The 26,680-nt window shown below is 44.3% G+C and overlaps 1 protein-coding gene and 1 non-coding gene across 2 annotated transcripts in view; both read left to right on the top strand.

Annotated features, from left to right (window-relative positions):
* TBC1D9 (TBC1 domain family member 9) overlaps positions 1 to 26,680 on the top strand; it is a 121,296-nt gene that overhangs the window by 72,862 nt on the left and 21,754 nt on the right. Inside the window, exons 6-13 of the mRNA XM_032333469.1 lie at positions 1,637 to 1,844; positions 7,244 to 7,450; positions 8,333 to 8,503; positions 9,413 to 9,563; positions 12,341 to 12,555; positions 14,987 to 15,104; positions 16,391 to 16,676; positions 17,177 to 17,306. Of these exons, the coding sequence (XP_032189360.1) occupies positions 1,637 to 1,844; positions 7,244 to 7,450; positions 8,333 to 8,503; positions 9,413 to 9,563; positions 12,341 to 12,555; positions 14,987 to 15,104; positions 16,391 to 16,676; positions 17,177 to 17,306 (1,486 nt within the window). The remainder of the gene's footprint in view (positions 1 to 1,636; positions 1,845 to 7,243; positions 7,451 to 8,332; positions 8,504 to 9,412; positions 9,564 to 12,340; positions 12,556 to 14,986; positions 15,105 to 16,390; positions 16,677 to 17,176; positions 17,307 to 26,680) is intronic.
* On the top strand, positions 13,298 to 13,401 carry LOC116585402. Its single transcript, XR_004283600.1, has one exon. It is a non-coding gene; the product is annotated as a U6 spliceosomal RNA (small nuclear RNA).

The following is a 26,680-nucleotide window of genomic DNA, read 5'->3' as shown; positions in this document are numbered from 1 at the left end:
GAACCATTGGCAAGGGGTCTGAACAGTTTTCTGGGTATAGATGCAGAACTGAAAAAAACTGTCTGAAGCACTCAAAGGTCAATGAGTGATGCAGGCACAGCCAGCTCTGACACAAAGTGACGGGAATTCTTCTGGTCCTAGGGGCGGGGTGCCTATGGGCGGGGTGCTGGGGGGGAGATGGGGCACGGTGGTGGGTAAAGCCCTCACAGGACGCTGCTTGGAGTGGTCTCTCCAGAGGTGGTAGAGGTCACCCATACAGATTCAGTCAGATGGATATTTCAGGCAGAGAGAAAAACACGATGCAGGAATCCCAGGGGGAAAGCCCAGAGGGGTTTAAGTCCAACAGTGTCTGGAGAGTGGTGAGGCATGTGATGAGGAGAGGCTGCAGAAAAGCCTGGAAGTCTGGATGTGGGAGTGGAGCTAGAGAGAGGGCGAAGGAAAAGTTGAGGCTCTCAAGTGGGAGTGTATGCATGGAATTGTCTGGACCTGAGATGGAATTGTCTGGACCTGAGAGAGGGAGAGCACATACGACGGCTGTGCCGTAGCGTGGATGGAGCTGGAGATCCCTGGCGCTCAGCTGGTACTGGAACCTGACAAGAGATCACTGCACTGAAGATGTCTGCTGCTCTGAGGCCTGTTTCCGTGGAGCGGTTGAGGGTGAAGGGTGTTACTGCAGTGGACTGAATCACAAACGAAAGGCAGGGAACGGGCATTAGGCAGGAGTAGACTGCACTTTCAAGAGATTCAGTGGTAAAGGAGGAAGGATTGCTCTTCTTAGGATGCAGAAGATTTGAATATAGGACAGAAGGGGAAGGGCTTGTGGTGAAGGTAGGTGCAGGCAAGGAGGGGGGCACAGAGCTAAAGCTGTAAGAAAATCCGTCATTTTAGAAGTGACGTCCAGTGGGGCGTGCAGAAAGTTGTGTGTGCTCATACCTCTCCCTCTGCAATGGAAAGGAAGTAAGGGCAGGTGAGGATGGAAGCAAATTGGCGGTAAAAGGGAGGGCACCGGAGGCAGGGCCAGGGGAGCCTGGCTTTGTTCTGGGAAGCCAGAGACTCACTCTCCCAGCGGCTGAGCTGGCATAGAAGCTTGAGAGGTTTGAACAACTGACTTGATTAACAGGAAAAAGGGGAGAAAAACGGAGCTGAGGTTGGAACCTCAGAGTGGACAAGAGGTGGGTTGTTCCTGTGTTTCAGGCAGTTTTGTTGTCTTTTTAGGGCAGACCGTGATAGCCAGGAGATTCATGAGACTTGTTTGCACTCTCCTTAGGTCTTTCTTAAGAGTTAAGGCCTCCAAAGTGGCTCTGGAGAAGTGTGAATGTAATAATCTCTTTAGAAATTACCACATTCCTTTAGAAGAACAGTGGATTTCCTATCAGGCCTAGTCTTCCACAGATGTCTCCAACATTTACAGATACTGATTGTAAAATGACTGCCCACGGGACCTACATAGATTAAAATAATTCTGTTGTGCTTCTGGGTCATAGGTTGGGGTTAGCTCCAGTAGAAAGCCAAGAAGGTGGGGATGAGTGACAGGGTAGAGAAGTGGAGAGCTGGGCTGCGAGACCTCCCTGCGGCATCCTGCAGACGCCACTGAACCGTTTCTCCCGTGCGAGGTGATGCTGTTCTTGCCTTCCAGCGATCTCGATGCCCGGGCGAAGAGTGAGAGGTACCGTGCGCTCTTCCGGCTGCCCAAAGATGAAAAACTGGACGGCCACACAGATTGCACCCTCTGGACTCCATTCAACAAAATGCACATTTTGGGGCAGATGTTTGTGTCCACGAATTACATCTGCTTCACCAGCAAGGGGGAGAACGTGTGTAGCCTCATCATCCCACTCCGTGAGGTGGGTGTTGGGTGAAAGTGGATCTCCTAAGTGTTTGTTTGTAATACTTTTCTGTGTGAACCACAGATGTTTTTACCAGCATTTCGCTTTTTTTTTTTTTTTTAAAACCTTAGGTGAATGTTTATAAAATTTTTTTTTAAAGATTTTATTTATTTATTTGACAGAGAGAGATCACAAGTAGGCAGAGAGGCAGGCAGAGAGAGAGAGGAGGAAGCAGGCTCCCCCCTGAGCAGAGAGCCCGATGTGGGACTCGATCCCAGGACCCTGAGATCATGACCTGAGCCGAAGGCAGCGGCTTAACCCACTGAGCCACCCAGGCGCCCTATAAATGTTTTTTTAAAACCTTAGGTGAATGTTTATAATTCTTTGGTGGCCCGGACGCTTCCTTGTGTGTGTTGTCATTGCTGTTGGTGACTTGAAAGAGCTTTTCTTCCTAGAAAAGGCAGCCTGGAGGTTTTTGGGCTTTTTAAAGATTTTATTTCTTTATTTGAGAGAGAGGGAGAGTGCAAGAGGGAGCATCAGCAGTGGGGAGGGGCAAGGGAAGAGGGAGAAGCAGACTCCCCACTGAGCAGGGAGCCCGATACGGGACTCGATCCCAGGACCTGGGATCATGCTGAGCCACCCAAGCGCCTCCAGCCTAGAGTTTTAAAATGTTATTCAGGGGTGGTGAGGCCAAAACATCAGGAGGTAGCTGCCACTGAAAAGAGCTTGTTGTATTCACCATCTTTCACTGGGGAAGCACCATGGTTGGTCCATAGGCAGAGGGAGTCGGGAAATGGGGGCAAGGGCCTTTACTGTGATTTCTATGGGAAGAAACAGGCGAGGCAGGGTAAGCAGGTTTAGAATGGGCTTGCTGGAATAATTTCAGCAGGCTCTGGGGCATAGGGGCCATCCCTAGCTATCTGAGATCTGCCCCTGCCCCTGGGGTGACTAGAGCAATGGTCATTGATCCTGAGTGTAAGAGCTGGATTAAAGGTGGTGGAGGCAGTGTGGTGGCCTCTGTGTGTTTGGTTTGCATAGGAATGTTGTGCTCCCTGGTGGGAAGGTGGCCTTGCCAGGGTCTACAAGGCCCGGGGTATCAAAGCCTCAAATACAAAATTGAGAAAATGTAGTTACTATACCTGCTCACAGCCAGAGAGAGCAGCTTGGTCCCAAGGGAACAGTGTAGATTGTGAATCAGAAAGCCAGGTGTTAGCTTCGGTCTGCCAGTTACCAGCAAGAGAACCATGGGGCTGCTGGCCATAGAGACAGGCTCCTGAGCCCGACCCGCATTTTCTGAATCTCTGCAAATTCTGGAATCTGTATTTTAATAAAGTCCCAGGCCCATCCTCATGCATAATGAAGACATTGTACAATCTTACTCTCTCCACATTCTTACTGTTTCCGGGGAGGAGGTGGCTTCTGTCCTATCTCCATGGTGCTAGGTAGTTCTGGGACTTACACGGAGACCTTGCCTTGAGGTTCGGAGTTGAGAAGGAGCTCCAGGTTAGGCTGCTGGGGACTAGAAGTCCTACAGCTTCTAGTCCCGAAGACCACTTTAACTTGCCCTAGTCCTTTTCTAGAAGTGAAGGGTGGTTAGAAACTTTGGTTATGTAATTAAGATTGACCCTTGGTTAAGATTCCTTAAAGGATTCAAGTATCCCTCTGCCTTCTTTTCTGTTTCAGAGAGAACATTTATATAAACAGATTTTTTGGTTTTTTTTCTTACTGTTGTTGTTATTTTCTTTTGTTTAAAGAATAATTCACCGTTACCACAGAAAATTTGTGAAAGTACAAATCAAAGGCAAATAAAATACATCCCTAGTCCCACCAGTCATATAGCCCGTTTTTCAGCCGTACAGCTTTCCCAGGCTTTTTCTATACTTGACTGTGTATGTCATTTATATTGTTTAGCTATAAGACATAGTGAATTTTTATTTTTTGCTTATTTCCCCCAACACCAAGTGTATATTAAACTTTCCCCTGTATCATTCAATGTTCTTTGATAGTACCGTTTTTAATGACTGCCTTTTATTCCATTAACTGGATCTATAAAATTTATTTTAGTTACCTGTGGTTGGACCTGTGCATTGTTTTTAGTTTTCTTCCATTTATATGTATGATTTTTGCTTCAAGTATGAATTATAAGTTCCTAGAAGCTGAATGGGTATGTCCAAAAGAATGCAAACCGTTAGGCAATTGACACATCTGGTTCCACTTCTTCTAAGATGAGCTAACTGGTGTTGTGACATTGTTTGAGGAGATACATGGTGGGGGTGAGTTCTGAGGGGGATAATTCGGCAAGTACCTACATTTGGCTCTGGAATGGATTTCATAACTTTTGCCAGCAAATGGACCTTCTTTGCCATAGACTGTTACCAAACTTAATTTTCTTCATTTCTAGTTTTCTTCCATCACGTACGACCCCAAAGCAAGTTACCCGCAACAGCTAGGGCTACCCGTTCCTACCCGTTCCAGGACGAAGGCTCTGCACTGGTGGATGGAGCAAGTCATCACTGTTGATCGGAAGGGAGATAAGGAGTGGGGAGGGGTCGGGATGTCTGCTGTCCGCTCTCCTGTTCACTGCTCTTCACCTTTCAGTGCCGGATCCAGTATGATAGTGAGAGTTCAGGGCAGCTGGGAGAATGGGGGTTGATAACTCTCAGCCCGTTTCTGGCTTGTTTGTTTTCCCTAACAGCTGGTAGAGCAGAGATCACTCGGTTATATTTCAGGGTAAATCAGAGGAGGAACAATAGTGGAAGTAGTAGCATCAAGAAATAAAGTGTGTTATGGTTGGTGGATGCAACTTTAAAGAAGGCAGCAGTGCGCTCCCTTTAGCCTGATGGATCTCTGAGACAGATGAGGACAGATTCCCTAATCCCAACTAGTGGAGGAAGCAAAGGACTCAGTGTACCTTTTACAACCTTTATGTTACCTTAATGACAGAAAAGTGACAGGGTGGCCTCCTTCCTCTTGCCCCTCCCCCTTCCTGCCCCCCCCCCCCCCGCCCCCGACACACGGTCTGTCTGAGCAGAGAGGCGTTTCTCCATGAACTGGGTACCTTTTAGACCCAAGTTAAGCTGATGGATGAGCAGCAGCCTACTTGAAATGGCTACTTTAGGGTGATATAAACTAGGAATTGTTGTTTCATTTAATTTTTTACAACCTAAACTAAAATACTGACTGGAGATTATTAATGTATATTCTGCAGATAGACTTAAGGTAGATCAAATAGACACAGAATCACGTTACTACAGATTTTGAAGAAATTGCTGAGGCAGCAAAGCAGGGAGATGAAGTGAACCAACCGATCAGGTTCTTCTTTAGATAGAGATTCCAGATGAAACCTCTCTTTTTCTAAAAATCATAAATTACCTTGCAGATATTACATATGAAACATAAAGCTTTGCCTAAATTCCAGTCTGTTTTTATTACCCGAGTTGGTAATGAAATGTGCCTCATTAAACTAGAATATTCAAATGTGGCTGTTACCCTTTGCTGGTGTCACTGAGCTTATGGGATTGGATTCTACCAGAAATAATCTGTCAGCAAAAAATATTTTGTAGTGCATATGAGCATTCATGTTTTATGTAGGAGCTTTCAGGTGGTTTGTGTATTTGTGATCTAGCTAAAGGACTTTCACTTTGACCTCATCAAGATCCACGTGGCTCTCTGGGTTTTGGGTGTGAAACTTGAACCTTTAGTTCCCTTGGCATTTGTCATTTGGTCTGAGACATCTGGTGACCAAAAGAATTAAAAAAAAAATGTTGTGAAAAAAGGAGTTTTCATAGGTCTTTTAAAAATAGGTATTGTTTAGCATGTTTTAAGTGCCATGGGAAAATTCATGATAAATTTTTTTTGCCATTTCTCCAGCTTTTGCATTAGGAAAAAAACCCACTTTTATGTACAACTCCAAGTACCTCAATACATTCCTTTAAAAGTATATAAATATAGGGGCACCTGGGTGACTTGGTTGAGGAAGCGTCCAAGTCTTGGTTTTAGCTCAAGTCATGGTCTTGGGGTCGTGGGATCAAGCCCCATGTCAGGCTCTGTGCTTAGCGCAGAGTCTCCCTCAGACTGTCTTTCCCTCCCACTCACTCTCTCTCTTTCAAATAAATAAAATCCTTTTTAAAAGAAGTGTGTGTGTGTGTGTGTGTGTGTGTGTGTGTGTGTGTGTGTGTGTGTGTATGGCTATCTGTATTGATAAAATCCGAGAGTAGACATCAGATCCTGCAGTTTTCCCTCTGTGGATCCCAGTTGTCCCCATTTTACACTTGGGACCACTTTTCAGGCAACTCCAACAGGTTTCTTGCCTTGAAGGGGAAAAGGATTTTAAAATTCTTCTTTGGAGAAAATGTGTTTCACATGAAAATGTTCATGAAGTAGAGTTGAACCTGTGTAGACTGCTTACAGGTGGAAATGAAGAGGGGAAGAGAAACTGAACTTCAAGGATATAGTCAGAGCTGCTGCAAGTAAACCATTTATCTAGGGCTGGCCTTGAGGGTTTTGTTTTGTTTTGTTTTGTTTTGTTTTCCTATTGTGGTAAAGAAAAATATTTTCATGCATTTACCCTGGTTTCTAGTTGATGAAAACCCTATTCTAAAGCCCCAACTGCATGTCTTCAGTTCAGAACTAGAACAAACGTGCTTCTTTCTTGCTCGTTTCCTCATGTGGTCGATTTACTTCACCACATGCATGCGCACACGGTCCGCCAGTGCCGGTGGAAGTGGGATTAAGCTGTTTACCTCCTGTCTGTTCCGAGTGGAGCCTTTAAAACGTTCAGGTGGTAAGAGGGGAGGTGGCAAGTCCCTGAAGTTCGAAGGAGATGTTTGAAAGATGGGTGAGGTTTTGAAAACCATCCCAACATGAAGCTTGGTAAAAAGGCACGAGTATCACGGGTTGTTTCTCTTAGACACGATAGGGCAGCGAGAAGTCCTCTCCCTTAGGACTCGTGCAATTTTGATGAAAATCAGGGAGTTTCTTCACAAGAAGTTTTCTAAACCTTAGCCCTGTTGACATCGTAGGCCAGACTCTGTTGGGGATCAGCTGTTCTGCACTACACGCTGGCCAGCAACATCCCTGGCCTCCACCTACTGGATGCTGCTGGTCCCCTCCGCTTCTGACAACCAGAAACGCCTCTAGATGTTGCCAGATGTCTCTGGGGGAACAAAATCCCTCCCGAGGTAAAATGGTTGATTTAGAACGACCAGCACGATAAATTCCAGCTTCTGATATGAACTCCAATTTGATTAGTTAGGAGCGATTCTATTTTACTGGAGCAGAGGCAGAGTCTCATCTTTGCCTCAGTAAGATTGGGTGGTTCCTACAGAACGTAGAAGTGTTGCGTTCCTTGTTTGGTGCTGCTCAGAGGCTGCTGTGATCCCTGTAAAACAATGCTCTTTGTTTCATGTTTCTTTCAGGTGACGATTGTGGAAAAGGCAGACAGCTCCAGCGTACTCCCCAGCCCTTTATCCATCAGCACCAGGAACAGGATGACCTTCCTGTTTGCCAACTTGAAAGATAGAGACTTTCTAGTGCAGAGGATCTCGGATTTCCTGCAACAGACGACCTCCAAGATATACTCGGACAAGGAGTTTGCAGGCAGCTACAACAGCTCAGATGACGAGGTCTGTGGGATCTTCCTGAGGGTGTTTGCATTCATCCTAGTGTTTTGCCCGAGAGTGGGCCCTCCTTGTCCATTCTGTTGGATCCTCAAGCTGTGCTAAGATAAGGCACTTAACCTGATGCCCAGAGCAGTGTCTCAGCTCGTTTAACTCTCATGGAGTTTGTCTTTGGGATCGCAGAGCTGGACAGAGCCCTGTAGATCATCTGGTCTATCTGTATTTCATAGTTGAAGAAATTACTAAGTAATTGGTCTTGTTTACGCAACAGTGTTCACATAGTGACATTGTTGGGAGTGTACAGAGGTCACTGTAGTCTCGAATCTGAGATGCAACATCATGATGATGACTTTATTATGATCAAATATATATTGTGTCCCTTTCGAATTAGGCCCTGGGCAACATCCAGGGAAGTCAGAGTCCAGGAAGATAGGTGTCCAGCACAAATGACAGAGCAATTACTGGCAGCTGAAATGTACTTTAAAGATGGTGACCTCACAGGGAGCAGGCCCGCTCCGGTCCACCTGGTCCAAGCTCATGGGGGCGTCAGAAACTAGAGCGGGCACGAGGAGGTGGCCCCATAAGCAGCTGATTCAGCTGTGTCATGTTTCCCTGCATGCTAATCAGAAACTAACGGCCAACGAGTTTGCTGCAAAAATGCATCTAAAATAAGAGGAGACCTGTTTCAAGCATTGCGATTTCATGGCCTAGGACCCACACACCTGTCTCATCTCCACCAAAGCACTGGCTTTCTGCCTCCTGTGTTTTCACGTAGCGAGAGACCTGTTGGGCACCATAATGCAGTTACTGGGTCTGTGCAGAGGACACTGAAGAAGTGGGTTGCGTGGCCTGTGCTGTTTCAACGTCTGTTCCTCTGTGTGTCGGCAGGTGTGTTCTCGGCCTAGTAGCCTGGTCTCCTCCAGTCCCCAGAGGAGCACGAGTTCTGATGCCGATGGAGAGCGCCAGTTTAACCTGAACGGCAACAGCGTCCCCACGGCCACACAGACCCTGATGACCATGTACCGGCGGCGGTCCCCAGAGGAGTTCAACCCGAAATTGGTGGGTGTCTCCTGCTCTGGCCTGAAACTTTATTAGAACAATCACAGTGACTTATTTTTTAAAGATTTCACTTATTGGATAGAGAGAGACAGTGAGAGAGGGAACACAGCAGGGGGAGTGGGAGTGGGAGAAGCAGGCTCCCCAAGCAGCAGGGAGCCCAATTCGGGGCTTGATCTCAGGACCCCAGGATCATGACCAGAGCTGAAGTCAGACACTTAACGGCTGAACCACCCAGGTGCCCCTAGAACAATAACATTTAGAAAGGTTTTTTAATCAAAGTTAACTCATACATATCTGTGTAAATATTTTCCTACAAGCAAAATAGATTTTTATCTAAATCTCTCATTGGATTTTAGAATGGCTTCACAGAAGGAGATGAGTTATACAGAGTACAGGTGACATTTTGTCTTTTTTTTTCTTATCAAAGATTTTATTTATTTATTTGAGAGAGACCATGAGCTGGGGGAGGGGCAGGCAGAGAGGGAGAAGCAGACTCCCTGCTGAGCAGAGAGCCTGATGCAGGGCTCCATGTGGGCTTTTGTCTTGTTTTTAACTATTGTTTAAGTCAGCCAACAAGTAAGTACATAATTTCTCAGCGCACATTTCAAAAACACCAAGTCATTTTCACTACATAAAGCCATAAATATGTGTTCTGCTGACCCATTTCAGGTAAATGGAATTCTGATTCAGGGCCAGAAAGCTTCAAAGCAGAACCCCAGCCTTCAAATTAGGTTCAGGTGTCAAATGAAGGAAGGACTGCGGAAAATCTGAGTTCTTTGCTCCCCAGAGTTCTGTCCAGAACATAACGAGTCTATTCAGTAGGGGAGATATTCTGCCTTTCTGCCCGACTTCCCCTTTCCTTCCTCAAAGTACTTGGGGACGTAGTCATGTTTTATTTATTCCTTCCAGGCCAAAGAGTTTTTGAAGGAGCAAGCTTGGAAAATTCACTTTGCTGAATACGGGCAAGGGATCTGCATGTACCGCACAGAAAAAACGCGGGAGCTGGTGTTGAAGGGTATACCAGAGAGCATGCGGGGAGAGCTCTGGCTGCTGCTGTCAGGTACAGCTGGGCTTGGGCTGGGGGCCCTGACCCTGGGGTGGGCAGGACCTCAGCGCTCCCCTTCTGCCTCCCATCATGCATCTGGGCTCTTTCGAAAATGCAGCGCTGTCCTTCAGCACTTAATAGCCTTTCCTGCCCCAAGAGTTACAGTCCCTCAGTGAAAACACAGAACATATATACAATTGTCCAGATATGGACGCCATCATCCCCCAAGTCTGTATAACCTCTTCCACCCCTTCACTAAAGCTATGTAGGAGAAAAGAGAACCTATGGGAAAGCGTATAATTCTTTGTGATTTGAGGAGTTTGTTGTTTTGGGGTGTTTTGTTTTGTTTTGTTTTGTTTTTTGCCTTTTCCTGGCTGTGTCCATTGATGAGAACACATGATGAGAATATATCTCATTGAGAATGCTTAAGGGTGGCACGTGGTCAGAGCCCCCATTAAAGCAGGGAGAGGGAGGAATGAGAAAGCCTCATCCTTGGTGTTTGCCATCTCCTGAATTTGGTGGTTGTCACTTGGAGATGTGAAAGAGAGACCAGAATGTGCACCAGAACTGGAGCCTTAGACCACACTTCCACCCCAAACTGGAGACACCAGGAAGGACAGAGTGGGGTCTGTCAAGGAGTGGTGGGAAGAATGTGGCCGCCTTCACTGGTGCACAGCCCCAGCAGAGCTCTGTGGGGTCAGACATTTGAGTCCTGCTTCAGACTGTAGGTTCTTCAGGCTAGCCCCAGTATGCCTGCCTCCCGGCCCAAAGCATCCAGTGTGTCCCATGGGTCTGTTCCGTCATGAACGTCCAGGGAATTTTTTTGTTTTGTCACCAATCTTTATAAGTCAATTGCTTTACTGACTAGAGGCCTGAAAGGTAATCATTTTAGATACATGAATATTTTTATTTGAACCTAAGATGGTCCAACACAAGTGCTGTTATCAAAACCTTTTATTTTATTTATATGAGAGAGAGAGACAGAGAGAGCATGAGCAAGGAGAAGGTCAGAGGGAGAAGCAGACTCCCCGTGGAGCTGGGAGCCTGATGTGGGACTCGATCCCGGGACTCTGGGATCATGACCTGAGCCAAAGGCAGTCGTCCAAACAACTGAGCCACCCAGGCGTCCCCAAAACCTTTTATTTTAAACATGACATCAAAATTGAAAGAATAGTTGCCACACTTACAGGAAAGTCTTTTAAAAAAACCAACCAAACTCATAGCTCTTTCTAAAAACAGCTATTAATGATAATTGCCTGTGATGAGATGTATTAACGTCTCAGCAGTTGGGGGATAGAATCCTAAAAAATAATTGGCTTTATCTGTTTCATATAAAACTAGCTTGTTCTAGCCTCATTTACCTGGCTTATTTTCCTTAAGTAGATGAGCCTTAGCTTCTCATCTAGAAATCCAAATTTGAGTCAAATGATATCTGATTACAAATCCAACCCAAGAAGAGCCTTACTGTCCTGTCTTCCATCTTCCTTGTGTTTGGTGAGCTAGTCACCTTGACAGACTCATTCAGATCACTGATACAGTAAACAAAAAATTCTCTTTTCATCCTCATTCAAATTAGAAGTTACTTGCAGCCCCATTTTGGATGAAAATGAAACTCAAAGTGAAAGCCAAGAAATAGTACATAATAGTACACAGCACTGTTGCAGAGACACATAGAGAGTTGAACTGTATATTTTCTTTAACGGTGATGGATGATGTGAGGCCAGGGGTGGGGCGGCCTACAGCTCGTATTTCCACCCAGCTCACTGGGGGCAGGATACGTGTGGTATACCAGGACCAGGCTCAGTGTACCCAGTGAAGTAAAGTGCCAGCCAGACAACATGATATCTTCGCACATCTCCCTTGAGGACAAAGCAAAAGCCAGTGTTAAGTTGCTGTCAACCTGAATGCCTTTTCCAGGCTAAGTGTGAGTGGTAAGATTGTCTCTTCTGGGTGGCTGTCATAGACACGGTCCAGGCCAGCCCAGGGGTTCTAGTTTCTAATCCGTGAAATACAGATTAGTTTATCTTGTCATTTTGTGTGTGTGTGTGTGTGTAATATGCATATGTGTGTGTGTTTTATATGTGTATTTGTGTCTGTCTGTATATTTATAATTACGTAAGTTCTATTTATTTAGATTTGGATATTTTTCTACAGTGTTTTCTGTCTTTAAGAATCTTAAAATGTAAATATCTCAAACCAGTGGTTCTCAGCCCATTTCTCCACCTGAGGAACTGCCAGCCGTAACATGCTCACTGTGAGGAATGCCCACACCACCCACTGCAGCTCTAAAACCCTTGCATACATTGTAACACCTCCTCTACTCCTCAGTATGGCTGTGTGAACTCTTCAAACCTCACGCTTTTGCGTTCGGTTTTCAAACTTGTTTGGAGAGGCAGAACTTTCTTTTTCAAGGGAAATCTTAAGGAGAACCCTAGTAAAATACCAGCAAAACTGCTCTGGCTGAGACGAGGATGCTTTGGTTTACTCGCGTTCCTTCCTCCTCTTCCCGAAAGTAGCCCCCGGATCATCCGTGGAAGTTCTGTGGAACACAGATGTTTAGCTTGCGGACCTCTAATTTGGCTTATGGTGGAGCTGAAGGAGGGCAGCAGGCTGCAAGTAAATTTACCAAACTGGCCGCAGTTGCAACAGCCCACCGCATCCGCGGGCTGTCGTTGTCTCGCAGGTGTCCTTTGCGCGGTGAGGAACACGAAGAGGTTCACTTGGTCAGCTGTGTTTGTGACCGAGGGCAAGGCCCGCCCCTTTGGATGTTGTATCTGTTGGGTATTTCCTAGGTGCCATCAATGAGAAGGCCACGCATCCCGGGTACTACGAAGACCTAGTGGAGAAGTCCATGGGGAAGTATAATCTTGCCACAGAGGAGATTGAGAGGGATTTACACCGCTCCCTTCCAGAACACCCAGCTTTCCAGAATGAAATGGGCATTGCTGCTCTAAGGAGAGTCTTAACAGCTTATGCTTTTCGAAATCCTAACATAGGATATTGCCAGGTAAATGACACAGGTGGTTTAGATTTCTTTCTTTGTGTGTGTGTGTGTTTGTTAACCAGCAAGTCAATAAGTGGAATGGTTAACAGAACCATCTCTGCACCTAAGTTTCTTGACCTTGGCACTAGAGACCTTGTGGTCTGGGTAATTCTTTGTTCGGGGTTGTCCCATGCTTTGGAAGATGTTTAATAACATTCCTGTTTAGTAACACATTTAATAACCTCTCTCCACAAACTCCCTAATTGGGACAGCCAAACTGCCTTTAAACATTGCCAGATAGCCCCTGGGGAGCAAAATCTCCCTGGGTTGAGACCCCAGCACTGAGCGGAAGAGCTGGGAGACAAGATCGCCCTTTCCGGATCCACCACCTCATTTCTGGGTGACCTCAAGGTGCTTCTGATTACTCTCCGAGCTGCCTCTCTTCCCTCCCTGAGGTAAAAGAGAGTGTGCTTGAGCACCTGGCCTGTAATTCTGGATTCTGAGTTCCACAGTGCTCCTGCCCTGCCTCCTAAGCAAGAACATACTAGAGAATGTAACTTTTATATGCTATGATTATACTTTAATACCCATTAAAATAAATGCTTCATCAGTGTTCAAAAAATGCCCCAAAGCAGCTAAAATTATCTCTTGTACTAATACATCCACCACAATTAGGGAAGCTCCAAGATCGTGTGCTTCTAGACTTAAAGACCACATACTCAGAGAGGCCTTCTTGGACCATCCAGCTAAAAGCTAAAGCAGGCCTGTGCTCGCCTCAGCAGCACAGGTACCAAAATTGCAACGATACAGAGATTAGCATGACCCCTGTGCAAGGATGACATGCGAATATGGGAAGCGTTCCATATTTTAGTGGGAAATACAGTCCTTCAGTAATGGAGTCCATAAGTGATGGGAATAGAAGACACAGCGTAAGGAATATAGTCATTGATACTGTGATAGCCATGTATCAGTGTAGCTATCAGGACGCTTGTGATGAATGTAGCCTAATGTAGACTTGAATCAACTGTACTCAAAAAAAATGTGAAATCACAACTAGCGATTTGTCAACTGTGACAAACTGTGTTGACAAATACCTCAGATGTCTTCCAAATCCGGAAAGATGGATATATATTATGCTATATATTATATATGGTATAATTATATAAATATATTGTAGTATATTTATAATATATTATAAAAATATATTTTTTACTAAATGACTGTTGAACACAAACATAGAAGGAAAGCTAGATAGCCAGATAGATAAATGCTAAAGTATGCTTAATTCCTCTGCATGCACACACACACACACAGAGTACAGGTCTTTCTATACCACTTTATTTAATCTCTTTGATAGCACTTAATTTAAATACACCCCCAAACTGATTAACCTTTACATCTTTATTCTGTCTCTCTGACATCAGCATTTAAGTCCTGTAACACTTTTCACCACTGTATTACCCCCCTTCCTATCCCCCAGTACTTCGTCCAGAGCCTGTTATAAACTTACCTTGACTGAATGACTAAGGAGCTAACCGTGACTGTGATCGTGTACTAGAATCAGCAGGTTAATTCTCAAGCAGAATTTTATTAATGATTTCACTTGGGAAAATATTATGACTTACAAGAAAGAAAAAGCCTATTAGACCAAAAATCCTTTTTTTTTTTTTTTTTTTGGGGGGGGTATTTATACTGTAGAAGTTCCACAAACAATTACTGGTTTGTAAAAGATCAAAATGAAGTCCAGGAGTTAGTTGGCCTCTGCAATTATAGAAATCATATTTATCTTGTGATCTTTCTCTTTTTAATTAAGAGGACTATTAAAGTAGTTGAGCCCTGAGTGGTTATGAGCTAGGTGATCATATCTTTTAATAAAGTGGGTTACTTTATAATTTAAATCACTGTTACTTATCTCTGCCATCCTTATCCAGATGAAAATAGTGGGTGAAGACTCCAAATTTGAAAGGTTTTATTGTTCTCAGAGGAGAGCCTCCAGGCCATGTGTACTGGGTTATAGGAACCATTATGGAAGATTAAAAAGGAAATGTTTATTTTGTGAATGAAGGGTTAGAAACACTGAGATTGTAGCAGGTTAAAAGCTTAGTCAGATAGCCTTCAGGCAAAGGTTTTGAATGAGGGCTTGCCTGTGTGTAGGGGCTCAGTCTTTGGTTCAAAGTATTGATGTTCATCAAGACTCAAGAATTGCAGGCTTAAGGACTAACGGTTGGTACATTTTTAAGGGGCTCTAAATTATAAAAACCAAACAAAATTTAGACGAATTTGCCTGTGGAGCTTGCAGATCCTTTAGGTGTTAATTACCTGGCCTTCTGCTGAAAAAGTTTGCTGGCCCTGTGAGACTAACTCAGTAATTTTTTAGGTTCACAAAATTTCTTATGTTAACCTGTGTTTGATGTATTTAAAATATATTTGATGACACCCTTTTTCATGCCTTCAGGCCATGAATATTGTCACATCCGTGCTGCTGCTTTATGCCAAAGAGGAGGAAGCTTTCTGGCTGCTGGTGGCTCTGTGTGAGCGCATGCTTCCTGATTACTACAACACCAGAGTTGTCGGTAAGTGGGGAGGTGGTTAACATGTTAACCCACGTCTCATTGGGAAGATGTTTCCAGAGCCAGGATACGGGCTAGAACACTGTTTCCAGTCACCCTTAGCCAAAAGAATTTCAGACTACTCCAGTTTCCCAAAATGGGAATGAGAGGGCTTGAATTCATATGGATTGTACATAAAGGAGCCCCATGGAGCTTAAGAGAATATACACGTTATCATTACTGGAGAAATTATTGTAGAAAACACTCAGTGTAGGTGTCACTGTGGCATTGGGAACTGTACCAAACTCGTCAGATTTGACAAAAAATGTTTTCGTGAAGTGGATGGAATCTGTGGACAGCAGAAGTATGCAAAAAAATAAAAATAAAAGCATATAAAAATGTACCCCAAACTAAGTTCCTGCAGTATTTTTCAGAACTGATTTCATTGCAAGGCAAACCATGACTGTAAGCATTTAAACAAAGTATCACTCTTACTCCTTATAATCCTCTTGAGTGTTAGACATTTCATTTTAGCAGGACAAGCTTTTTATTGCTAGTAGTAAAGTGTATGCTTTATGCTTTCCTCTTGTGCTCATGTCTAAGCCTTTTCACACTAATATGATTCACTGGGAAAATTCTCCAGAAATGTCAGTAAGTTGATCATGAGTGTATATGTACAACTGGAATGCTTTTTTTTTTTTTTTTTAGAATTTTTTTCTTTTTTAAGTAATCTCTACATTCAATGTGGGCCTTGAGCTTAAAGCCCCAAGATCAGCAGTCTCATATTTTACCAACCAAGCCAGCCAGCCACTGCTGGTATGCTTTCCAGTTTTGAAAACATGAATTTAAAAAAACAAAACAAAAAAAACAAACAGAAAAACCCCACAAAACTCATATGTGGGGATAGTGCATCCAGAAAAGCTACTTATTTTTTAAAATAAGTTTGCCGAGAAATGGAGTCCTATATGCTTCATGCCTAACCAAACAATGAGATCTTTCTAAACTGACTTTTCCAACAACCCTTATGGTTGTGTTATTGCCCTTTTGTGGTAGGGAAACAGGGCAGGAAAACTCCAGAAGGAGAAGAATCACCCAGAACTAATCTGCTGACCACGCTGTGTTGACACCTTGGTCTAGTAACATAGTAACTAGTATCAGGGTAGCAGCAGAACTGTTAGAAGAAAGGAGCCAAGTTGTCTCAGCGGCAGCTGGGAGCTCGACTGTCTTAACCAGGCCGATTGGTGGGGTCCCTCAGTAAGAAGGTGTGTGGTGGGTTCACCTGTGGCCTTTTGTGCCCGCCCCTGCTGCAGGCGCACTGGTGGACCAGGGTGTCTTCGAGGAACTAGCACGAGACTATGTCCCCCAGCTGTACGACTGCATGCAGGACCTGGGCGTGATCTCTACCATCTCCCTGTCTTGGTTCCTCACGCTCTTTCTCAGCGTGATGCCCTTTGAGAGTGCAGTTGTGGTCGTGGACTGTTTCTTCTATGAAGGAATCAAGGTGATATTCCAGTTGGCCCTGGCTGTGCTGGATGCGAACGTGGACAAGCTGTTGAGTTGCAAGGACGACGGGGAGGCCATGACTGTTTTGGGAAGGTAATGGACAAAGCCTCACTTCGCTGTTGTTACTGATTTAAAGATTTTATTTATTTGAGAGAGAGAGCTCACACAAGCAGGGGGAGGAGCAGAGGGAGAGGGACAGGCAGACTCCATGCGGAGCCTCAGGGCTTGATCTCATGACCCTGAGATCATGGCCTGAGCCAAAATCACAAGTCAGGTGCTGAACCGACTGAGCCACTGAGGTGTCCCCTGAACCTCACTTTGAAAACCACCTCTGGTTTCTTCTTGGAATTCGCCTTCTGTCTTTCTCGTTGGTTTCCTGAGTCTTAATGGGCGTGATGAAAATCAGAACACCCGCTTTTGTCTGTGGCTGAGGATTTATTTTCATGCAGTGCGTCTCCAGAAGAATTTCATTCTGTTCTTAAGGAAAGTCTAGTCTTTTCTAAAATGCTGAGTTTGTAGAACACGGGTAGAGAAGTGTAATGAGAGAATTCCAAACTAGCCTCTGGTGACTTCTGATTCATTTCTTTGTTCAGGTATTTAGACAGTGTGACCAACAAAGACAGCACGCTGCCTCCCATCCCTCACCTCCACTCCCTGCTCAGTGACGACGTGGAGCCCTACCCTGAGGTAGACATCTTCAGACTCATCAGAACGTCTTACGAGGTGGGTTTCGTTTCCTGCCTGAGTGTCACAGTGCCCTGAGGGTGCCGGGTGGGACTCTGCTGGATGTGTGGCACCCACTTCCATCGCCAACTACGGGTATTACCTGCTTCCTTTCACCTTCGGAGAGCTGATTGCCAGAGCCAACAGCGGTCTTCCCGCTGACAGCTTTGAGCTCCAGAGATGGGAACTGAATGGGAGCCTAGGACTCCTGCTGGGTCTCGGGCCGTAGAGCAGATGGCATGACAAGCTCTGACCTGGTCCTCTGCCATGCCCATCCTGAAGCCGGACCAAGCAGCAGCTCAGATTCATCTCTGGGCATCCTGCGGAAAGGCTGTGGAGAGCAGGCATGGCGAGGTTGACCTGTGCACATCAGTTCACTTCCTGTTCTCATGCCAAGTACGTAGGTCTTCTCTGAAGAAAACCAGCCAGTTCTCTTGAGTGCAAGACACATGGAATAGTCTGTACCATCCTAGAGAAGAACAAGAGTCCTCGTACTTCTCTAAAATTGCTTGGCCTCAGTGGGGGAGGAGGTCTTCTGGTTCACAATGACCCTGGATCTTCTGGTTCACAATGACCCTGGATCTAGTCCTGATTCTCAGAACTAATGAGCTTCTAGGGGCAAAGGAGGCAGTCTTATGTGCCCAGTGGCATTTGGTGCTGTGGAGCCCCAAGGACTCACATGTCCATAATACCTAATCGTTTCTTTATTTCCTGATCTTTGGCTCAGAAAATTTTCATAGAAATGATCAGTAAGAAAGAGTGTGACTCTTCTGCTGAGCACACTCGGCCCTCACAGGTGTTTTGGAGCTGTAGGACAGTTGTCAGCATTCCTACCAAGAACAGCCTGTATTAAGGGAGAAAGAGTGAGGGACAAGCTGAGGTCAGAAAAAGCCTCTCTTAAAGAGAATAAAAAATTTGGTGCTTTTGAAAATATTGGTATAGATTCAGAGATCTTTTCAGAAATGTATGTCCTTTTGCTCATAAAAGGGGCAAGACTGATCATTTATTATTTTTTTTTAAATTTTCATTGACACTCAATACATTTTAAAAACAAAACACTTTTTATATCTTTTAGAATCCTAAAAGTAATACATGTTTATTTTTTTTTAAATGTAGAAACTGTGGAAAAATGGGGAAGAATAAACTTCATTCTATAAACTATATCATATTTTCCTTCAAGTATATTCCTGTATTTGCAAAATACACTGAAAAAAAAATAAGCCTTTGCTAAAAAGTGCTGTGAAACATCCTATTTTTCACTTAAAACATACTGTGAACACTCTCTAATATTAAATATTAAAGCCATAATTTTAAAAAATTTTAAATTCAATTAAATATAGTATTATTGGTTTCAGAGGCAGAGTTTGGTGACTCATCAGTCTTACATAATACCCCGTGCTCATTACATCACGTGCCCTCCCTGGTGTCTGTCACCCAGTTACCCCATACATTCACCCCCCTTCCCTCCAGCAACCCTCAGTTCATGTCCTGTGATTAAGAGTCTCTTATGACTTGTCTTCCTCTCTGGTTTCTTCTTGTTTCATTTTTTTCCCTCTTTTCCCCTATGATCCTCTGTCTTGTTTCTTAAATTGTGCATTTCAGTGAGATCGTATGATAATTGTCTTTCTCTGACTGACTTTATTTCACTTAGTATAATACTCTCTAGTCCTATCTGCGTTGTTTCAAATGGCAAGATTTCGTGTTTTGATGGCTGAGTAGTATTCCATGGTATATATGTATGTATAAACCACATCTTCTTTACTCATTCATCTGTTGATGGACATCTGGGCTCTTTCCTTTGGTTATAAAGCCATAATTTTAGTAGATTATTAATATTCTGTTTTAATGAAGTACCAAAATTTATTTAACTGGTAACTTTTGTTGGACATTTATTTTGATTACTTCCAAATTTTCAATATTTTATGACAAACTTATATGGTATGATTATATATATATGTTATATTTTGAACATATTCCGTATTCTGTGATAAACTTGTTTGCTAATATCACATCTCTGATTATTTTCTTAAAGTCCATTCTAAGGAATAGATCTGTAGCAATAGATCAAAAAGTATGAATTATTTCTAAGCTCCTAGCATACACTGTCCAATTTCTATAAAGATGATTCCAATTTGTATTTCCACCAGTGGAGATTAAGGATGGCTATTCCACTTTAGTCTCTCCAGAACTGGTTATTATCATAATACAATAAAGAAACATCATTGCCTCAGCACTTTTGGTAACACCATGTTGGAAATTGTGGATGATTATTTTTCCAGAAAAAGAGCCCATGTGATTAAAGGCAATGGTTATTATCATAGCAGCGGATTGTTTTTCTAAAGGCATCCCCTGGAACCTTTATTGTTAAGAGATTTCTGGACCAAAGTCATAAATCTTAGTATGTGGAAACTCAGCTTTATTCTTGACAGCAGATACGCCAACAACATGCTGAGGTCGGCAATTGAGCCAATTTTAAGGGAAAGAGAAGAGAATGGAGGCAAGACCAAGGGTTGGTTTTCACTTACATCCTCTCCGGATCCCTCATGGTGGCCCTTTGGTTGCCAAACATCCTGTCACAGGATACAGCAGCAGTTTCCTTCCTTTGCCTGGATAAATGCCTTTTATTTATACCAACACCTGTTTTACCTGGTCTTTGAATGCACAATGACTGTTTTGTTTTTTTTCTCTACTTCACATCACCGCACTGCTCATAGGTCTCTCATGGCTCCCCAGTGTCTTACAGTTCATCCTAGAGACCACCACAAACCCTTGCTTATCTGTCTTTTTCCCTCCTAACCATTAGATTGGTGGTTCTCAGTCTCGCCTGTGCATTAAAATCACTTACATTTTTTTTCAAAGTCAAGTGAATTCCCAGGTTCCTTTCCAGACCTATTAAATCCATATATTTGGCATGAGGCCTAAGAAATAAATCTTTTTTGGAAGTTCCCCAGATGGTCCCAGTACCCGGTGAGGGTTGAGAATCCCTGCCCTACATGCAGAATGGGGCCACTCGTCGCAGAAGCTGTTGATAACCTGGTTTGAACTGAGGCACGACGCCAGTCCTCTGAGGCACGTGGTACATTTATGCCCATGCTTCAGGATACTCAGCTAGGAAGACAGAAAAGTAGGAAAAACACTTGAAAGTACTTTCAGCTTTGAGGTCTCGTCAAGGACTCCCCCGGTGCCTGGAGGTTGGTTAGGTATGGATCAGGTTTCTCCTAGTGAGATAACTTTATTCATAAATGCCTCATGGAGAAATTCTTGCTCATTTTAAGCTCTCCCAAGACCCTACTGGAAGGAATTGTACAGACAGTTTGAAAGGTAGTGTTTTTGTTTGTGGGTCCCATGTGTGAGGCTCTGCAGTCATCAGAGTTATACAGAAGTGTGACACAACGCCCCACCTCCGGGGTTGACCCATAGATCAAGGTGACCCTCCTCACAGGCACAGGGGCACATGAATAACCTTACAGCAGACACACGACCACCATGGAATTTCTTCATGTTCCAAAAAACCCAACCCAGTGGGTCGAATCTGAGAAAGGCAGGGAAAGGATGTGGCTAATAAAACACAAGGAGGCGTTTGTGCCGGACATGCACTTATGGAAGTCCCAAATAGTGTGTTGAGCTTATTAATGATAACCACAAAAGTTACCTCTCACTGAAAGCCTACCTTGGGCAGGGTGCTGGGTGCTTCCCGGATAGCCCCACCAAGTAAATAGTAACCCATTTTTTTTTCTTAAATTGAAGATTTTTTAAATTTATTTATGTGACAGAGAGAGAAAGATCACAAGTAGGCAGAGAGGCAGGCAGAGAGAAGGGGAAACAGGTTCCCTGCTGAGCAGAGAGCCCGATGTGGGGCTTGATCCCAGGACCCTGAGATCATGACCTGAGCCGAAGACAGAGGCTTAACTGAGCCACCCAGGCGCCCCAATAGTAACCCATTTTTAAGGTGAAAATGGAAGTTGAGAGACATTGAGTTAGTTTTTCCAGACCACACAGCTGGGAAGTGGCTCTCTAAAGCTAGAGCCCATGGGATTTGTCTGGATAGAACAGATATGGAATTGTAAGGGTACATATGGACATGAGGTCAGTTAGTCCAGGAGAGGCTGGCAAGTGGGGAGTCTTGAAACCACTGATTGATTTGCAAAGCACTGAACAGCCCCTTGGAAGCTAAGGAGTTTTTCTTCAAGGACATTAGTTCTGCTCCCCGTGTAATAAATTGGATTGGGGAGACCTGAGGAATAGGCTAGCAAAGAAGGTATTAATAGTTATGTCAGCAGGGGAAAACCCGGGAGATACAAGAAACACTGTTTGTCTATCCATTTGTTGAAAAAATATTTAGGATGTTAAAAGTGCTTATCTTATCCCAGGCCCTGAGCATACTTTATCAATACCTGGTGTGAATATTTTTTCTTTCTTGATCTTTAATGTATAGAGGTTTTCCAGCACAGTAGAAATCCCAAGGTTAACCCAATGTATTTCTATAACCCATCACACAGTCTAACAGTTATCAACATTTTTCTGACCTCTCTCATCTAAGTCACTTTTTTTTTTTTCCTGGAGTGTTTTCAAGCAAACTCTAGACAGTATACTATTTTACTTGTAAACCCTTCTTTATGTATCTCTAACAGGAAGGATTTAGGGCCTTTATTGCTAATGCCTGGCTTTGACTTCCAAGTTTAATTCTTTTTTTTCCTTCAAGTTTAATTCTTTTTTTTAAAAAAGATTTTTATTTATTTATTTGACAGAGATCACAAGTAGGCAGAGAGGCAGGCAGAGGGAAGGGGAGAAGCAGGCTCCCCGCTGAGCAGGGAGCCCCATGGGATCCTGACCTGAGCCGAAGGCAGAGGCTTAACCAACTGAGCCACCCAGGTGCCCCCCAAGTTTAATTCTTAAAAGGCTATTCATCCCTCAAAAAAAAGAAATGTAGCTAAATTAGTTAATACCAGTTGTTAGTAGAACCTAAGCTATTACATTAGTATATTTTGCCTGATCTATAGCCTTTTTTCTCCGGCTTTTGCTAACATTCCTAGGAGTATTAACAGCTACCATTATAATAGTTGTTTTGCCTGTGTAACTCACAGACTCCTTACCCAACCCAAAGAGGTAGGAATAATTTTCCCTCTTTTGCTGATAAGGAAGCTGAGTCTCATCAGTTTTCATGAAACTTCTGTGGAATGTGAGACTTGCATACCTATCTGACCATGAAATTGTAGCCTTGCTATAATACCCGGCTGTCAGAAGCTGTCTCCTTTATAGAAGCCAAAGTTCGTGTTAACAGACTTGTGGATTTGGGGGTTTGGTTTTGTTTTTTAGAGAGGGAGAGGGAGTGTGGGGGAGAGGAAGAGAGAGAATCTTAAGCAGGCTCCATGCCCAGTGCAGAGCCTGACGAGGGGCTCCCTCTCATGACCCTGAGATCACGACCTGAGCCAAAATCAAGAGTCAGACACTTAATGGACTGAGCCACCAGGCGCCCCAATGGTGTCTTTTTTTTTTTTTTTTTTTAAGATTTGTTTATGTATTTGAGAGAGAGACAGTGAGAGAGAGCATGAGAGGCGAGAAGATCAGAGGGAGAAGCAGACTCCCCATGAAGCTGGGAGCCCGATGTGGGACTTGATCCCAGGACTCCGGGGCCGTGACCCGAGCCAAAGGCAGTTGCTTAACCAACTGAGCCACCCAGGTGCCCTCCAGTGGTGTATTTTTTAAAGAAGATGCTCTAGAGCAGGTGGCAAGGTCCCATAACTGTGCACGTGGGCAGACACCCAAGTGGGCAGCAGGTGAAGGAGTGGGGAAAAGTGGCCTTGGGGTGCTAGGTGGTGAAGGCCTGCTTGGCGGTGGGGCAGTCTCACTGCCCCTGGAGATGAGGAGCCACGGTTGCCGGAACCTCTGATTTCTCAAGAGAACTCAGAGGTCATGATTTTATTTGAATTGTCCTAATTTTCAAAATACTCTCTTTGCCAAACATGCCATGGTCTCTCTAGCCTACTGGCTGCTTCTTTATACCTTCTACAACTTTTTAAAATAAATTTGGGACACCTGGGTGGCTCAGTCGGTTAAGCGTCTGCCTTCAGCTCAGGTCATGATTTCAGTGTTCTGGGATCGAGCCCTGCCATTAGGCTCCCTGCTCAGCATGGAACCTGCTTGTCTCTCTGCTTGCCACTGTCCCTGCCTGTGTTCTCGCCTTCTCTGTCAGACAAATAAATAAAATCTTTTGAAAATTAAATCCATTCATTCGTTCATTCATGCTAGGTAAATATATAATGATAAACGGCATTGTGCTTTGACTTTTCCATGCCCTTTCGGAATTGATGATCACAAGACTGAGAGTCAGGTTGTATTTTTCTGCCCATTTTGCAGATGGATAGAACTCAGATTAAGTAGCTTGTCCAAGGTTTCCCGGTATGTTGAGCTGAGATTCAGATCCCAGTCTGTTTGTCTCTACTGCTCTCATCACTTATGTTTTACCTAGCAGGCTCAAGCTAGCTGATAATTAATCAGTTCACCTGAGCTATTTTACAATGAAGCTGACCCAAGTGTTTTTTTCTACAAACTTTTTCTCGTATGACCGTGGCTTTTCTAAGCCTTTCTGCTAGGCAGAGATCTCAAGAGAGTTAGTACCTCGAGGAGCACAGATTTGGTTATAAAATAAGGCCCTGCTTTCTGACAAGGCGTTATGAAGGTGTTGCACGGATATGAATACTGTCCCGAGTTGAGAGTTCTTTAAAGGTCAGAGGACTCTGGAGAGGCAACCCACTCAGCAAACCTGCGACTCCCGCAGGCCAAGTGTTCACACGGACTCCGTATCCTGATTCCTTCTTATCTTCCTCCGCATCCTTCTCTTTCCTCCACCTGAACACCACCGCCCCACCCAGTACACGCATGCACGGGACAGACAGATGCCACCACCCCAGAAGAAGGCAGGGGGCGGTTCGGGGGAAGTACTCCTTCAGCTGTCTGAGAATCTATCACCCATCCCTTGGTCCCAGCCTCCCACAATTTCAGGCTGTTTTTTTCTAAGCCCAGAGGCTCACCTCCCATCTGTTCCTCCTCTCACCTCCAACCCACTCTTCCAAAGCAAAGCCTCACTCACCTAGACGTTTGGAGATTGTGGACCAAAGAAAGGACCCTCCCGTGTGAATGGGAGTCCTTTGGCTAATCCCAGGAAAATAAGTACCCATAAATTAAGAAACATAGTTTCTTAAATTAAGAAGCATAGTTTCAATGAAATACTCTTACATAAAACCAAAAGCTGTTTTGGAAATGATGTTACCTTTTTGTTTCCAGAGATTTCCCTGTGGTAGGCAGATTTGTTCAGATCCTTCTGTGGACTTACGGCCTGAACTAAGTTTTGTGTTTGTTTTGTTTTTTGTTTTTTTGTGGGGTTTTTTTAGGTTTTGTTTTGGTTTGGTTTTAAGTTGCAGCATTTGAATATTTCTAGCCCTCTCTGGAGGATTTAGAAAGGTGGAGCCTAGGGATGCCTGGGTGGCTCAGTGGGTTAAAGCCTCTGCCTTCCGCTCAGGTCATGATCCCAGGGTCCTGGGATCGAGTCCCACATCGGGCTTCATGCTCGGCAGGGAGCCTGCTTCCCCCTCTCTCTTTGCCTGCCTCTCTGCCTACTTGTGATCTCTCTCTCTCTCTGACAAATAAATAAATACAATCTTTCAAAAAGGAAAAGGAAGGAAAAAGAAAGGAGGAGCCTTTGTTGGTGGAGTTGGTGGAGACTGGACCTTGTGGTTTCTTTCTCAAATCTGTCTCTGTTCTCCATCATCCCTGTCTCCCCAGCAACGCAAGGGAAAGCTTGGAGGGAGGAAGGAAGTCACAGGGAGGCTGCCCAGGAGGAAGGAAGTCACAGGGAAGGTGAAGGGAGCTCTGGTCTGCTCAGGAACCGTGGTGGGGCTGGGAAACGCCAGAGTACGTGAACTGGAACTTGAGACAAACCGGTCCCCACATCATTCCTTTATCTGAGCCACTTGCTCCTTGTCCTAAGTCTGTGAAGCAAGAATAGGAGCGCGTGCATACAGGAGGGGTGAAGTGGAATGAAATGATAAATGGCCAAATGCCTAGCCGTTAGCCGGTCTAGGCAACCCTGGGGAAGTGGGGCAGTGCGGCAAAAAGAGGAAGCTCTGCTTGCATTGAAGATGCCTCTCAGCTCATGAAGACGTTAGAAATTCGATTAGAAGGTTAGAAACAGGCTACAGAAATATTTGGATAAAAATTGAATGGGAGAAGAGATGTACATGAGACGGATTATTTTGTTTAGTGTCTAAAGAAGAGTAGATTTTTAGAAAAAACAAAATAATTTTAGGCTCCTTCACCCTCATCTCTAAATTCTGTTAGTAAAGGATCGTTACATTAGTGAATTAGTTCTTTTCACGGAACTGAAACGTGCCACGTCTGGGAGAGAGTATTACACTCGGGCCCTTGTTTCGGGTAATGGGGAATGTTGGCTCCAGGATCTACCGAGCCACCTTTTGTTTTGCCCAGTCTTTCGCATTTCATTCTGTCAGAGCCCCTGCAAAAGGTGGGAGAGAAAGGGGAGGAGGGGAGAGAGAGGGACCCAGTCACTCTCATTGCTCCTTTCCTAGAGACACCCTCCAGAAATAGCCAGTCAGGAGCTTGGAGTCCCTGGTTTCCTTTTAGGTGGGGGCTGTTTGCTTCAGATGGAAGAGTCCTTTTATTTCCTTTGTGTTCCGTCTGCGGCCAGTCCCAGAGAGAGGGTCCTGCCTGCCAAACAGCGGGATCCATTTCTAGTTGAGGAACAACTAGATCTAGTTAATTAAATATACATATATAGGGCTCTTTGAAGGTCGGCTTGGGAGGAAATAATTCTTTCTCAAGCAGTCTGCAAAGATTATCAAGTCAGTGTTTTTTTTTTAAGATTTTTATTTATTTATTTGATAGACAGAGAGAGATCACAAGTAAGCAGAAGGCAGGCAGAGAGAGGGTGGAAGCAGGCTCCCCGCTGAGCAGAGAGCCCGATGTGGGGCTTGATCCCAGGACCTTGAGATCATGACCTGAGCTGAAGGCAGAGGCCTAAACCACTGAGCCACCCAGGCGCCCCTATCAAGTCAGTGTTTAACATTAGTTACTATTATTGGTACTTTATTTTTTTAATTTATTTTTTATTTTATTTTTAAAGATTTTATTTATGTATTTATCTATTATTTATAAGACAGTGAGAGCATGAGCAGAGGGTGGGGCAGAGGGAGAGGGAGAAGCAGACTCCCCGCTGAGCAGGGAACCCAACGTGGGACTCAATCCCAGAACCCTGAGATCACAACCTGAGCTGAAGGCAGATGCTTAACCATCTGAGCCACCCAGGTGTGTCCCTATATTGGTACTTTAATACATCTATATTGGTACTTAATACATCT

The sequence above is a fragment of the Mustela erminea genome, chromosome 2 (genome assembly GCF_009829155.1).
Source record: "Mustela erminea isolate mMusErm1 chromosome 2, mMusErm1.Pri, whole genome shotgun sequence".
Classification (NCBI taxonomy): Eukaryota; Metazoa; Chordata; class Mammalia; order Carnivora; family Mustelidae; genus Mustela; species Mustela erminea.
The sequence above is the reverse complement of the archived record's forward strand: the minus strand, read 5'-3'. Positions and strand labels throughout refer to the sequence as shown.